Source organism: Dunckerocampus dactyliophorus, chromosome 19 (assembly GCF_027744805.1).
Source record: "Dunckerocampus dactyliophorus isolate RoL2022-P2 chromosome 19, RoL_Ddac_1.1, whole genome shotgun sequence".
Taxonomy (NCBI): Eukaryota; Metazoa; Chordata; class Actinopteri; order Syngnathiformes; family Syngnathidae; genus Dunckerocampus; species Dunckerocampus dactyliophorus.
The window spans coordinates 3,142,213-3,156,752 of NC_072837.1; the positions used below are offsets into that span (position 1 = coordinate 3,142,213).

At 41.6% G+C, this 14,540-nt stretch overlaps 2 protein-coding genes across 2 annotated transcripts; both read left to right on the forward strand.

Moving 5' to 3' along the window:
* The first annotated feature begins 584 nt into the window (after window positions 1-584).
* On the forward strand, window positions 585-11,618 carry cmtr1 (cap methyltransferase 1). Its single transcript, XM_054762329.1, has 24 exons — window positions 585-759; window positions 1,409-1,522; window positions 1,596-1,744; window positions 2,136-2,294; window positions 2,459-2,551; window positions 2,640-2,711; window positions 4,557-4,651; window positions 5,526-5,598; window positions 5,683-5,881; window positions 5,956-6,074; window positions 6,146-6,242; window positions 6,455-6,587; window positions 7,054-7,233; window positions 7,843-7,899; window positions 7,984-8,041; window positions 8,114-8,182; window positions 8,267-8,398; window positions 8,776-8,901; window positions 8,998-9,089; window positions 9,307-9,375; window positions 10,320-10,367; window positions 10,484-10,596; window positions 10,696-10,804; window positions 10,969-11,618. The coding sequence occupies exons 2-24, from the start codon at window positions 1,411-1,413 to the stop codon at window positions 11,102-11,104; spliced, it is 2,490 nt and encodes an 829-aa protein (XP_054618304.1). The 5' UTR covers window positions 585-759; window positions 1,409-1,410; the 3' UTR covers window positions 11,105-11,618.
* A 150-nt stretch (window positions 11,619-11,768) lies between these two features.
* Window positions 11,769-14,371, forward strand: hebp2 (heme binding protein 2). The gene is made up of 4 exons (XM_054762330.1): window positions 11,769-12,004; window positions 12,175-12,310; window positions 13,340-13,520; window positions 13,597-14,371. The coding sequence occupies exons 1-4, from the start codon at window positions 11,915-11,917 to the stop codon at window positions 13,781-13,783; spliced, it is 594 nt and encodes a 197-aa protein (XP_054618305.1). The 5' UTR covers window positions 11,769-11,914; the 3' UTR covers window positions 13,784-14,371.
* The last annotated feature ends 169 nt before the right edge of the window (window positions 14,372-14,540 follow it).

Consider the following 14,540-nt stretch of genomic DNA (forward strand, 5'->3'; position numbering starts at 1 on the left):
GGATTGCTGAACTTGTGTACCAAGGAAGGATTAATCCAATCCAGAACACATGCAACATCTAATCGCTTAATTACAAAGACAAGACAAGAGTGCAATTAAAAACTGAAGCAAATGTGTTCAAGCCATGTTATTCTTGAGCCATGAAGAAAATAAAAGTCCCTTTATTGTAATGTCAAAAGCTTTAATGCACTGACCCTTTCCCTCCATATTGGTGCTACCACAACACTTGTTGATATTATAAAGTAGTGAAAGAACAGTTGCATTCTCTACTATTAATGACGGGTCTGAATGTGGAAAATGTCAACTTGTAGGATGCAACAAAATGTGATATAGAAAAAAAAGAGCGAAATAAAAAAAAACATTTAAAAAAATTCAAAAGAAATGCGGTGCAAGACATAAACAAAATACATTAAAATACCAATTTTGATAGTGATTTCTGACATATATACACTTAAATTCCATCATAAACGGGATAAATGTTTCTGTCGTGTACTTAAACGTGTGAAATATTTTCTTTTGTTTTTAAAATGCAGGCAAGTTTGTCGGTTGTCATTCGTGACGTCATAATTCAGCGTCCTGCACAAAACACACGCGCCCTCAATAGTACAAGGACCCATAGGAGGGTGAAAAAAACGACCTGAAATTTCAATGTGAAACTTAGGCCAATAGAACTGGAATTATCAACAAAAGTTGCATTCGGACTCCGGAATCTTGGAGTTTACCGACTATCGCTGAGGAGTGAAGTTGACGCCTGAGCCGGTAGATCAGGACTAAATGGCTATGCTAGGTGGCTCACAGCTAAAGCTACGCAGTTTCGTTTCGTTGGAAAGAGAAACAACAACCCGAACCATCGCATCTAAAGGGCTGATTCTGTTTATTTCCAAATATAATTATATTTACCACACGTAGAGTACGCTCATGTTACTGTTGTTTGTTCCCCATTACGACATATATTCGTTAAAGTCACATAGTAGTTACAACAACATAGTATGCAGTGCTACATTAAGGGAGTTGGTGTTATGTGACTTAAGTGTCTGTATATTCTTTACTAAATCAAAGCATGTTAAAGCGCCCCAAAGTACAGCCTGTGAATGATGAAGCCTGCTCGAATGAGAGGCGAAACGTCATCTAAGAAGACAACCTGAATAGTCCAATTGGGATTGATTCAATTCACTGAGAAATCAGAAGTGTTATGATTCATTATTTGAACATAGCGGGGTAATCATTTAGCTAAAAAAATATGAGTTTCTCAGTGCCACATGCAAAGTCCAAAAAGCTTCAGTAATGTAAAGGTTCTGAATGCATTTGCGTTTTGGGTTGTTTTTAGCACAGTAGGAAAAGTTACTTACTTGGTTATGCTGTAAAACTGTTTGACGTGTGTTTTTTTATGCTGTGTGTTCTGCTGCAGACATGAAGAGAAGAACCGACACAGCTCCTTTACAGGCTACTAAGAGGCATTGTGATGACAGCAGCTCTGATGAAGAGTTAAGATTGTCCAGACAAGGGAGACCGCCTTTCCTTGGTATTTCACTTATCAAGAAAACAGTTCAAACTGTTGATTTTTGGCACATTGATTCATTTTTGATCCTTTCCAGAGTCCAGCCAAAATGACACTCTTAGCGACAAGGAGGAACCCCGAGCCGGATTCTCCACGCCTTCCGTATCTGTCGAAACCCAGGACCCAGACTCCCCCGCGCAGAGTACCACATTCTCCATGTACAACAGTGCGTCAAAGAACATGATGGTAACGTTGAAAATGTCACGCTAACACAAGATGCAAAGGATAAAATGTGTTGTACAAGATATAATTTCAGCTTTAGTGTCAAACTTTCAATTGAAAAATGAGGTCTACCATCAACCAGATGACACATTTTGACATAATAATTGCATGCTTTCCTGTATTTTTTTTTACTTTTGTCGAACAACATGTTGCATGATACACATTTCAATGTGTTTTAATAAATAACTAAAAACTATATATAATTATATAAAATAATTGTTGTAGCATACTAAGCAAGCTTAAAAATGTGTGTGCAAAGTGGCTTAAATTTGACCAAAGAAAGGGTGTACTGTGTACTATGATTCTTGGCATCTATAGAAATGACATAACTTGGTAAATGGCTTAACCCATGCAGGCCAAGATGGGCTTCCGTGTGGGCGAGGGTCTTGGGAAGTTTGGTCAGGGTCGCAAAGAGATAGTGGAGGCGTCAACCCAGAGAGGACGACGAGGTCTCGGCCTCATGCTGCAGGGTTTTCAGGGGGAGCTCAATGTGGACTGGCGAGATGAACCTGAGGTATGTACCACCAATGCAGTGACCTTTTTGTTGACTTATGATTTATCATTAGAATACCTCCTCTCTAATAAATGATGTACCTTAAATAAACATCTGGTACTCTCTGCAATTAAGTAAATAAAGCCCTGGAAATATATTTTTACCCACTGTATGTGTGTCTCCAGCCCAGTGCCACAGAAAAGGTCGACTGGTTCCCAGAATGCACTACTGAAATTCCAGATGCAGATGAATTGAGGGACTGGATGACAGTGGGACCAGTAAACACTTACTTTCCATTAATACATAGTATTACTGTATTATCATTACTATTCTCCATCTGAACCGGATTCCCCTCTTCTTTTACAGAGCAAAATGAAGATTGAGGATGAAATTGAGTTTTGCACTGAAGACCTCCTGCACACTCTTCTAAGGTACAAGGTGGGTTCACATTTGGACTGAATGATTCTGCAAAAAATGTGGATCATGATTTCCTTGGCTAGAATTGAGATTGAAATTACCTGGGACATTTTTTTGTGTTATGGTCTGGTTACTACTAAGGATCGACCGATAGGTTTTTTTCAGAGCTGATACCGATACCAATATTTCAGTCAATCAGGCCAATAACCGATATTTGGAGCAGATATTCATTTGCAGGAAAAGTGGAAATGTTGGCGACAATATTATGAATAATACACTCTCCAACTTACAACTTACTTTAACTCAAATTATTTTGCTTATTCCATGCAATACGATTCATCTACTATGTAGTATGTATAGTAATGTGTAGTAGTGTATGTATTGTAGTATGACCAGATGTTTACTTGGGTGTAGTTTGCCATTAGAGTTTATGCAGTTATGCACGGTGTTCAAACATATTGTGTTACATATTAAAATCATAAATTAAAACATATTTCCCTTGATCCTTTAGGTACACAAGTAGGATGTTATCGATGTCCCAAAGGGACAATGTAACGAGATCATCATGCAATTGACTTGCATTTGAGTCAAAAGAAACAAGGAACATGACGGATGACATCCTGTCTTATCTGTTTTTTTTGCGATCAAATGTAGAATTACTGCACCAGCGTACATGCTGGGAGCTTGTTAGCTTCAGCGCTACGTGCAGTACAGATGAGTTTATTTCCCAGTAGCGGTTAATGAGTTAGATGGATATTTTCTTGCACTCCTATTTGCTTGGACGCTATGCCACCCTTGTTTCACGAAGGGAAGTACAGTTGTCCCTCGTTTATCGTGGGGGACAGGTTCCCAAATAGCCCACAGTAAGTGAAAACCACGAAGTAGCCCACTTTTTTTTGTTGCAATTATTATATACTGCATCAGCGACTGTAAAACCCCCCACCATACACTCTATACACTTTTTCTCAGACAGGCATTAACATTTTGTCACCTGTCTGTCTTGTATTAACCTACGACACAAGAAATGATTAAGTGACTCACGCATATTTCACTCCTCTGACATAGTCTCATCATCATCCTGCCGTAGTTCCGCTGTACTGTAGCGTGTTTCTATCCTTGTTAAAACATATTGTTCCTGTCGTCGTCTTTTCCTCCTCCTTCCTCCTTTCATAAAGGCGCCCTACAGCTGCAACTTCTTCCTCCTCCTTCACCTTTTGGGTGTGACCACAAGTGCCTTTGACATTGCAGAGCGTTTTGTCGACATTGTGGGCATTGTCGGGGATAAAACTTGCAAACACACAGCACTTCAGAGTCACACGGCTAGCGATCGAACATTTATCTAAATTCGGCAAGCCGAATGCATTTTATACTGCACAGGGAGGCACGGAGAAGATTTATTGACAATGGTCTATAGTCCCTTAGCCAATCATGACGCAGACACAACACGTGAGTTCTCCCTTAGCCAATCAGGACGCAGAACATACACGTTCATACCCTGTAAAAAATAAAAGCAGTAAAAAAAATCAGCGAAACAGCGAGTCTGTGAAAGGTGAACCGCGATGTAGCAAGGGAACACTGTACTATCGAGTATTCCAACAGGAGGAATTTGTTTGCACTGTTTGGATGTACCGCTCTAATTTACCTGTGTAGATTTAGAACATTGCGTCGCATTAGTTCCGCTTTTGATCTCGTTTCTGAGGTCAGATTAAAAAAAAGAAAGATGCCGATGTGTGTCAAAATGTCGAATAGCGTCGTTGATCACTCGTGACTACCATGTCTGTTGGCCCTGGTGCCATTATGGTACCAAGTTTCAGCATGCATCCCCAATGAGAAAGTGTCATTAAATGTACCGCTGCTGCTAAACAGACAGTGTTTGACGACCTGGAGGGTGAGGAGATGAGGAGAGCACGCACTCGTTCGAACCCCTATGAAACAATCCGAGGGGGCATCTTCCTCAACAGGTGAGTCTCACTCTCTCCCTCTTCATTTACTCCCATGTACAACCTAGGTACCGAAGGTAGGGTACGCGTACCCCCAAGGGTACACCAATTGTCACAGGGGGTACATGAATAAAAATGAAAAACGCCTGAACGTCTCATGGCGCAAGGAGATCGGAGCAGAAAAGCATGAAGTTGTTCATTGCTCTGTGTGCATTATATGAACAAATACTGTACAGTACGTTTCATGATTTGAAGATTTTGTTTATATTGGTGTTCCAACCCCCGCACGGCGCAGCGGCGAAAACCTGTCACTGTGAGTGGGGATTCCCCCGAAAATGAGGCTTTATCGTTGGTTGTATGTATTTTTGTACTTTGGATACGGCTTTATCATGATTGCTAAACTTTCCCCTTTAATTTGGTATTAAATTAATATGCAGATTTAAACACTAGCCATCTTGAGTGGACAAAAAAAAATTAAGCACAAATTCAAGCCATTGAAACGGAAACATGGCAACATCAAACTGGAATAAAAATATGTAGGATGATTTGTCTATTATATATACAGTATATTTATCAGTGCTCATGTGAAACTATCAAAATGTGACTATTGAAAATACACTTTTGACCTGGAAGTACGATAAAAATGAATTAAAAATGTGCAATATTTCAAGTTAATTTGGATAAAAAGGTTTGTTTTTTAAGTGTGCAGGAGTAGGGGGTACATGGCTTCAGATAAATGTCTGAAGGGGTACGTCACTGTAAAAAGTTTGGGAACCACTGATGTAGAACATCACAATTATTAGCCAAGTTATGTTTTTTAGGAATCGTTTAAGTTTAACCTCAAAAAGATACTGTTGGATGTTGACAAGTTGTATCCAATGTTTATTGAATCCAGAGCAGCTATGAAAATGGCCAACATTGACCACTGCTTCGACCACATGTTCACCAACCCAAAGGATTCAGAAGGGGTGAGTGTGCAGAAGGAAATATCTCCACGTTTGTCGCATCAGTGTGGCAACAACACAAACCTTCCACACTCTCTCACCATGTAGGAGGCTCTGATCAAGAATCACGAGAACAAGCTTTTGTACTTCGGGGACGTGTGCGCAGGGCCCGGCGGCTTTTCTGAGTACATCCTGTGGAGGAGACGCTGGCACGCCAAAGGCTTCGGCATGACGTTGAGAGGACCCTGTGACTTCAAACTGGAGGATTTCTTTGCTGCCCCCAGCGAGCTGTTTGAGCCCTACTATGGTACCAAACCCCTCCGTAATGCAAGTGTAACTTTACCATGAAATCTTGTCACTTTGACCTCTACATGTCCCCAGGTGAAGGAGGCGTTCACGGTGACGGTGACATCACACGGCCAGAAAACGTGACGGCCTTCAGAAACTTTGTGCTGGACAGCACTGAGGGAAGAGGGCTACACTTCCTCATGGCGGACGGGGTGAGTGCGCATTCTTCTACACGATCACTTCCTTGTTTGATGGCTGACTTTATGATTTTCTGTGACACCAGGGTTTCAGCGTGGAAGGCCAGGAGAACCTTCAGGAGATCTTGAGCAAACAGCTGCTGCTCTGCCAGTTCCTCACAGCTCTCTCCACACTCAGGACAGGTCAGATGCAAGTGTTTATTAAGATAAGCTAATAGTAGGTCTTCCGTTTTTGTACCCCAATGGAAGTTTGCAGATTTGTTATTCTGGTAACCTTCACTCCCAACTTTTCACAGTGGAAAAGTGAAAGATTTAGTGAGCCGAACTGAAATGCTCGGTTGAAACATTACTTTTGAGTTTACACTGGATTAAAACGTATCCTCTTTCTCTTCCAGGTGGACATTTTGTCTGCAAGACCTTTGACCTCTTCACCCCCTTCAGCGTGGGTTTGGTCTACTTGCTGTACCTCTGCTTTGACCGGATCTCGCTCTTCAAACCTGTGACCAGTCGGCCTGCCAACTCGGAGAGGTGGCTGGTGGTTGTCTTATTACCAGCTTGTACAGTAGAGTACTGTCAGAGGTGTACACATACATGGCCTTTCATGTCAAATATTAAGTTGGTGGCCTTAATGATTTATATCAACTGTTTTTTTTTTTTTAGGGTGGAATAATTATACAACATTGATCTTTTAAAAGCAAGAAATGGCTGCACAAGTTTGATATTCTTCGGATTTTCTCTCATTTACACCGGGTCAAAAATAATACTGCACATACAGGCTCAGTTATATTCATGCATCTTTTAGGACGTAGTGCTGAAGGTTCCCGAATGGCTTTTAACTTGACAAAGCCACACCCTTGTAACTAGTCGTTAATGATCATGACTGGCTGCAGCTGATAGTTTCTCTTTGCCAAAGAAAGTCCAAAGAACTCCTTTGAAATGCCACAGATTTATGCCGAGTGCGGGGAATAATTTTGAAACGCCTCGGTGCCGGCAGGTATGTGGTATGCCGATGTCTAAAACCTGGCTCAGACGCCGTCAGGGAGTACATGTTCAAAGTCAACCAGAAACTCAAGCAGCTGAGGAACACCGACATGGATGTGATGGACGTGGTTCCCCTGAGCATCATCAAGGAGGATACAGACTTCTACCACTTCATGGTCAACTCCAATGAGAGGTAGAGACCCCTGTCTCATTTCAATGTAAATGTACAGTCCTCCCTCGTTTATCGCGGTTAATTGGTTCCAGGCCCGACAGCAGTAAGTGAATTCAAGTGGATTCAAAAGCCTGTTTATGACTTTGTTAATACAGTTTTTAACATTATTAGAGCCCAGTAGACATGAAATAACATACATAAGACATGAGAGGCGGCCGCCGCTAGCATAGCAAGTTAGCCTCTCTAATTTACTTATTCTAAATTTAAGTGTTTCAAATGGAGTGGGGAAGAAGGACAACATAAGAAGCCAAAAACATACCACTTCCACACGGAATGGGAGGATAACCTTTTTTACTTGACCATGTTGGACATGCCAAGGCCATGACTCCATGCAGTGTGAAGGTAATCTAACCTAATGTCATGTGTCATCAGTGTAACATTACTGATGCGTAGTGACCATAATACTGCCAATAACTTGTCCTTCCATATTTTTTGACTAATAATAGGCCACTAATAATAGTCAACCACGAAACAGCGATAATTTATTAATTCATTTTTGAAAACTCGTGATAGAGTGAGGGATGACTGTCAATGTTACAAAATACTCACATTTGGTGACTGTTCCCATAGCCTGTGTGCAGCCCAGATCAAGGCTTTGGCCAAGATCCACGCCTTTGTTTTGGACCCGTGAGTAGCTTTTCTCGCCTCGATCTACTGCTACATGTGCCGCTACATTCTTTTGTGTGAAATGGAGTGTGTCGGCGCCTGCAGGTTGCTCACAGAGTTGAAGCAAGCTGACATGCGCAAGGAATGTCTCTTGCTCTGGGGGGTGAGTGAGCCCTTTGGCTTTGCTTTATTGATTGTAGCCCCACCCTTTAATGTATCATGTGTCTGTTCTCAGGTGCCCGACGAGGCCAGGGTCACTCCTGCTTTCTGCGACCCAGGTCTCAAATTCTCCCAGCTGATGAAGGTCTTTGGCGTTATAAATGTGTCAGTAAGATGTAAGGTGACATTTATCATCTTAATAGTATAAATTGTGTTGGTTTGGCTTCAGAATCACTCAGCGTATGCAGTCAAGAACAGCATCACGCCCCTCAACTCCAGCACTCTTGATAAGCTGTGTCATATCATGGGCCACTGCTGCATTGTGGGAGGTGGCGAGCAGCTCTTCCTTCTAGCGCTAGGGGTGAGTCTGCAGAAACCCCACGTGAACATCATTACATACAACGAGGGAGTTATTTTGCCTCTGTGGTTTTTGTTTGTTTTTAAAGTTACATCCTGTCCTATCAGCATGGATATTTGTGGTGGGCATTTTCTGCCAATGATTTTTCCATTTAATTTGGGTGAAACTCCAGCCAGTGACAGCCTTCAAAATCCCAAACATAATAAGTTAACACTTGGGCTGTCAAATGGATGAAAAAATCCTATGAAATATTTAGATGCTTATCTCATTTGAAGCTCATCATTAGGTTTGGGATCTTCATTCTCTGACAAGAATGGGGCACCAGGATCATCATCATCAGTCAGTTTTAATGTATTTTGTAACACCATTTCCTCACGCAGAAGTCTCAGATTTACACATGGGATGGTAACATGCCTTTACGCTGGAAGAAGCTGGAGAATTTCAAGCTGGAGCTCCCCAGAGATACTCTCCTGACTGTGGAGATTGTCCAGGAGTTGAAGGGCGAGGTGAGTGTAGCTCGCTGTGCTTTGTTGAATGACAACTTTTATGTGAGAAGGTTGAAATATTCTTGTTGAGCTCTTGATCGTGCGTCCCGTCCACAGGGCAAAGCGCAGCGCCGGATAGACGCCGTGCACGTGATGGATGCGATCGTACTCAATGGCACCGACGTCAGAGATGAGGACTTTAAGCATCGGTATGACATGCATTCTTTTTGTATAATTAGGTAGGATTATTAGGGCCACGCTGAAGAGAACATGGTCTGTACTCACTCATTATCCATCAAACACTCTTTCAACCATTCTATCAGTTATTATTAAGCATCCAAAGAACCATTTGGGCCCATTTCCACCAAATTAAAATGAAAGATGCACTGCGTTGACTTGTTTGGAATTGTCTCCCTTTCCACGTAGGATCCAGATGGCGGAGAAGTTTGTGAAGGCAGTGGCGAAACCCAGCAGACCCGACATGAACCCCATCAGGTGGGTTTTGAAGGTGTGACTGTGGTAAAAGATGGAAGAAGTCTGGGTAAACATGTAGGAAGGAGGTGATAACCCTCAGTATTACACAAAGTATAACATTAAAGGGAAAACTGCACTTTTTGGGGAATTTTGCCTATCATCCCCAGTCCTGATGTGAAAGGTGAGCACATGTCTTTCCCTTTTCTCTGCATCCGAAAGAGAGAACAACAGTTAGCATAAGGGAGCTAACAATGCTTGTCATGGGACACCTATTTAGACTATATAGCCATCTAAAAAGCCCCCAGCAATGTTTTATGGGTTTATATACATTCTGTGACCATGCAATAACAGGTGCATTCATGCTAACATGCAGTACAAATCACTTTGTGAGAGCCATGACGACGACTACTTTTGAACAAATGAGGGTCCTGAACTAGGGATGTCCCGATCCACATTTTTTGGCTTCCGATCCGATTGTAATAAACAAAACATGGAATGTGGGCCAATACTTTACGGATAATTGGTTGTCTATTCGTAGTTGTTCATATGCTTGTTCTTGTTTCCTAGTCAGTACAGATTGGTGTCCTATCGCATTGTTTTGGAGTGGGCCTGTTACCTCGGTAGTGGTGTAACAATGTCACTGTAGCTTGGTTTATTTACAGGTCACTTATGTAAATAGAACATTGTTGCCGTTTTTTTTTTTTAAAGTCAAAATAGGTGTGTGCAGTTACGTGCGTTGTTAGCTCCCACAAGATAGTTGTTACTTTGGCTGTTTTTCTCTCTTTAGAACGTGCAGAAAAGAGAGAGGCATGTGGTCATGTTCAACATAAGGATTGTGGACGATGGGCAAAATTCCAAAAAAAAAAGTGTAGTTTTCCTTTAAAATAAAACACATGCTGTATTGTAGCCTGTTCGTGGTTCTACTTTATTTTTTATTTTTGTATTTATTGTCTGTGTCCACACAGAGTGAAGGATGTGTACGGACTGGACGAAATGGAGAAGATCTTTGTCAGGTAAGATGAATCCATAGCACTTAAAATAAGTGTTACTCATTTGAAGCCTTGGCGGATGTCTACGCCCTGACATCGGCTTCTTGTTCATTTTTTCCTCATGTCTTTTTTTAAATCAGACTTGAAATGAAAGTAACAAAGAATTCAGGCGGAGTCCCGCGTCTATCTTACACCGGCCGAGACGACCGACACTTCCTCCCTACTGGCCTTTACATCATCAAGACTATCAAGCGTGCGTTTCAGCTGTGTGTGCGTGTGTATGTGTGTGTGTCATGTGTCCTTATAGAGTGTCAATCAAGTACTCAGCCATCCTTCTGTCATCATCTTTCAGATCCGTGGACGATAGCTTACAGCAAAACCACCAAAAAGGAGTACTACTATAACTTCAAAGACAACACATCCCAATATGGCCCACCAGCCGGCGCCGCTGCCCCGTTCCAGTATGTTCCATCCTCATGTCACTAAACATTTGGTGTTTGCAGAAGTATTTGGACAGCGACAGAGAATATGCAACACTGCGATGCATTGGAAATAAAATCATCATCAAGATTGTGGTGGCAAAACCTTACAAACTCTTTCGTCATTTTGTTTCCGACCTTTTTAGCATCTGCCAAGCCAACCGTCTCTTCTGGGAGTGGAAGGATGGCGTCATTGTGCACAATTCTCAGACACGGACGGACCCGGAGAAGCTGTCCAAAGACGACGTGCTCGCCTTCATCCAACGGAATCGCCAGTCATGAATGAAAGGGGCGAAGCTCCTCCACCTGTGTGTTTGTACACATTGAGAGGACAAAGGCCTTTAAGAGATGCTTTTTTTTACCAATTCATCTTTTGCAAGGCCTTGTGGGTCCCTTGAAGAGAAACATGACAAGGTGGTAACTAGATTTTTGGAGCTGTTTGCAATTTATTACCGTGACATTTGGTGTCTAACTTGAAAACTATCATTTAACTTGTTTCCTGTCAGTGCTTTAATCTGTGAGGGGCATCTTCCACCAGTAGTTCAATAATGCTTGATGGTAACTAAGGCAAAACTATGCATCCTAACTATGAAATAATCATATGAAAACCAGGCATATATGTAGCAGCTTTTTCCTGTTCAAGTCCTACGTTCTGGAAGTTTTTTTTTTTATACTTTATTCATAGACTATCATCATTTTTGCCTCACGTTACTTGAGCATTGTGCTTAATTTTCTTATTTTAATAAAGGTCTTGTAAATGATAGTAAACTGAAAAATAAAGTCAGTCGGAACTCTATGCACGTGACAGGAAGTAATGTTACAAAAGGCAAGATAGGTGGCGTACTCAGCCAATCGGAGCGCAGTCTGGGTTCACGTGATCAGAAGCAACGTTACGAAAACAAATGAAGAGGCAACAACATGCAATTGCAGATGGCGTTATATCATTTTCTATCGTTCTGCTAACATTCACTACTTCCGAATTTACTTTTACTTACGAATTTACTATTTCATGCACACATCATTCCGATTCCGTATTTGGACAATTCTTCGTTTGTATTTCAGCGGTTTCTCTTGTGATTTGAACATTCAGTCATGTTTAAAACTATTAAACAAGCGCTTTTCTCCACCGGACTACAGTACCCGGCATTCACAGTACCCAAAGACGACGGGTGCGAGACGAAGGTAAACGTTTACCTGGAGCTTATAAAATGAATTAAGTGACACCCAGCTGTAAAATAAGATGTAAAATATGGGGGGAAATGTATATATTTACTTTTTTTTAACGAAGTCATAAAAAGACTCATTTTGTGATATTGGGTGAACTGAAGTGTAACTGTGTATGTGCACTGCAGGCTACTGACTATGAGATCCGCACCTACAAGCCCACCAAGTGGGTCAGCACCACTGTGAGCGGGATGAATCTGGATGAAGCCTTGGGGGCGGGCTTCCGCACACTTTTCAAGTATATACAAGGCAACAATGTCAACAGTACGTTTTCAACAGCAACACAAACATCATGCCACAATGCTATCACAACACTTTCTATACCTATCACTGAAGAAACAAGGTCATGGAATTTGTGATAAGTACATATACCAATTTAAAAAGAAAAGAAAGAGAACCGTTACCTTCACAGTGCGTAGGTGTTCACATGTACAATACAATACTGCCCTCTATGGGACTTGAACTGCAATAGCACGCAATATCCACTACGGAACAGAATGAATGAATACAGTAATCCCTATGTGAATTTGCGCTAAATAGGATTCCTTCTTTCTATATGGAATATTTTAGTAGTTGTGGCATAGAAAACCAGCTTACGATCTTCTAAATACATTTTTTTAAACATTAGAGCCATGTAGACATGATGAAAAACCCATATAGCCACCTTTGCATTGGTATTACCCAATACAGTAGATATAGTCAGAGAAAATAAGCCATTTAAGACAGTTTACCTTGAAGGGGGAGCAAAATTGATGGCGGACAGGAAGTGAGGTTGGGTTCAGCCAAGCTGGTGCTTCGGTGGTGGTTTCACCAAACAATTACTGACATCTAGTGGCCAATGTAGAATACTACATTGACAAGTTTTGGCCTTAATGGCTTAGACAGTCGTCCCTTGTAAGGTCAGAAATTAATTCATGAATTAATAAATTATCACTGTTTCGTGGTCGACGATGGCCTATTATTAGTCAAAACATACTTCAATACACGTGATATGTAGTATTCTGGTCACTACATATCGGCCTATAGACATGATTTTATATTACATTACCTTAATACTGCACGAAGTCAGCCATGGCATGTCCGACATGACAGAGAAGAAAAAGTTGTCTCATTCCCCACAGCATAAGAGTTGCCCACTGTGTTGTAAACAATGCAAGGTTTTCTCTGCTCTAACTACAAAAATATTCAATTAATTAACATTGAATCCTATATTGCGGTCGGGTCTGGGACTTCTACCACATGGTAATGATCAGATGATGAAATGGGTGAGTGCGTGTGTGTTTCCTTTGTCAGAGGCGAAAGTGGAGATGACGGCCCCCGTGACGTGCCGCGTGGACCCCGGCGCCGGCCCCACGTGCGAGTCCCACTTCACAGTGTCCTTCTACATCCCTGAGGAGCACCAGGCCGACCCTCCGGAACCCAGCGATCCGGACGTGTTTGTGGAGAACAGGAAGGAGTTCACAGCGTACATAAGGTGAGGAACAACCACCCTAAAAATAATACATCTCAGTAGCACCTATAACACTCCCATTGTGACTTTTGGGGAGCAGAACCTACGGGGGATTCTCCAATGAGAACCTCAAGCAGGAGGAGCTTCTGAAGCTTGTGGAAAGCCTGCAGAGGGATGGAGTTCAGTTTGTGGACACGCCGTACTACACGGCGGGCTACGACAGCCCCTTTAAACTCGTCAACCGCAGGAACGAGGTGTGGATTGTCAAGCAAAAAGACGAACCCTAATTGTAATTAAAATCCATTTTACCCTCTTTGAATCACACCCATTGTGACTGCGTTGTAGTTCGCTTGTGCGTGTGATGAACTCATTTGGCCACAGGGGGGCAGCGTTGCCTGCTGATGCATCACAAAGTGCCTTCTCTTGTCCGTTCATAAATACAATCTTGTTCTTATACTGACATTTTATACATCCTGTTATTCATGTAACAACACTATAACAATTAATAGCACCTGTAAATGATGATGCTGAAGCGCCATAATGTCAATAATGACGTCATTTTTTCATGAATGTCTGCCGTGATTGGTTTGCCTGATTAGCAGGATTACAAAAACTATCATTCATTATTTTATGTAATTGTCTTAATTGATCAGTGAATAAATCCTTTGTGTTAATGAAGAAGAAGAAGTCGGTATGGCAAGTGTACAATGTCATCCCAGTGATGATGGTTTCATCACATTATTAACGTTATGGCCATTGGAAAATTAAAATTAGCATCATAACTCCTCCTCTGTTGTTTTCTAACTTGCTAACCGCTGCTGACTAACCTTTTCCCAGCGGGGCTGTTGCCAGGTCACTTCTAATACTTGTATTATTATAATCATGTATACATTTTTAGGAAGTGTGGGGTCCCAACCTCCTGGTCTAAAAGCTGCTATTTTATTTTAATATATGATGAGTTGGCTTAATAATTCATTATTGATGGTATAGTGCAGTACTCGGCTGCAACCAGGAGAGGCGCTGTTGATTCAAATTTTAATATGT

Coding starts and splice junctions, on each gene's coding strand:
- hebp2 (XM_054762330.1), top strand. CDS start 11,915: ATGTTTAAAACTATTAAACAAGCGCTTTTCTCCACCGGACTACAGTAC. Junction 12,005..12,174: donor ACGACGGGTGCGAGACGAAG/GTAAACGTTTAC, acceptor TGTGCACTGCAG/GCTACTGACTATGAGATCCG. Junction 12,311..13,339: donor ACAAGGCAACAATGTCAACA/GTACGTTTTCAA, acceptor TTCCTTTGTCAG/AGGCGAAAGTGGAGATGACG.
- cmtr1 (XM_054762329.1), top strand. CDS start 1,411: ATGAAGAGAAGAACCGACACAGCTCCTTTACAGGCTACTAAGAGGCAT. Junction 1,523..1,595: donor AGGGAGACCGCCTTTCCTTG/GTATTTCACTTA, acceptor GATCCTTTCCAG/AGTCCAGCCAAAATGACACT. Junction 7,900..7,983: donor CACGCCTTTGTTTTGGACCC/GTGAGTAGCTTT, acceptor CGGCGCCTGCAG/GTTGCTCACAGAGTTGAAGC.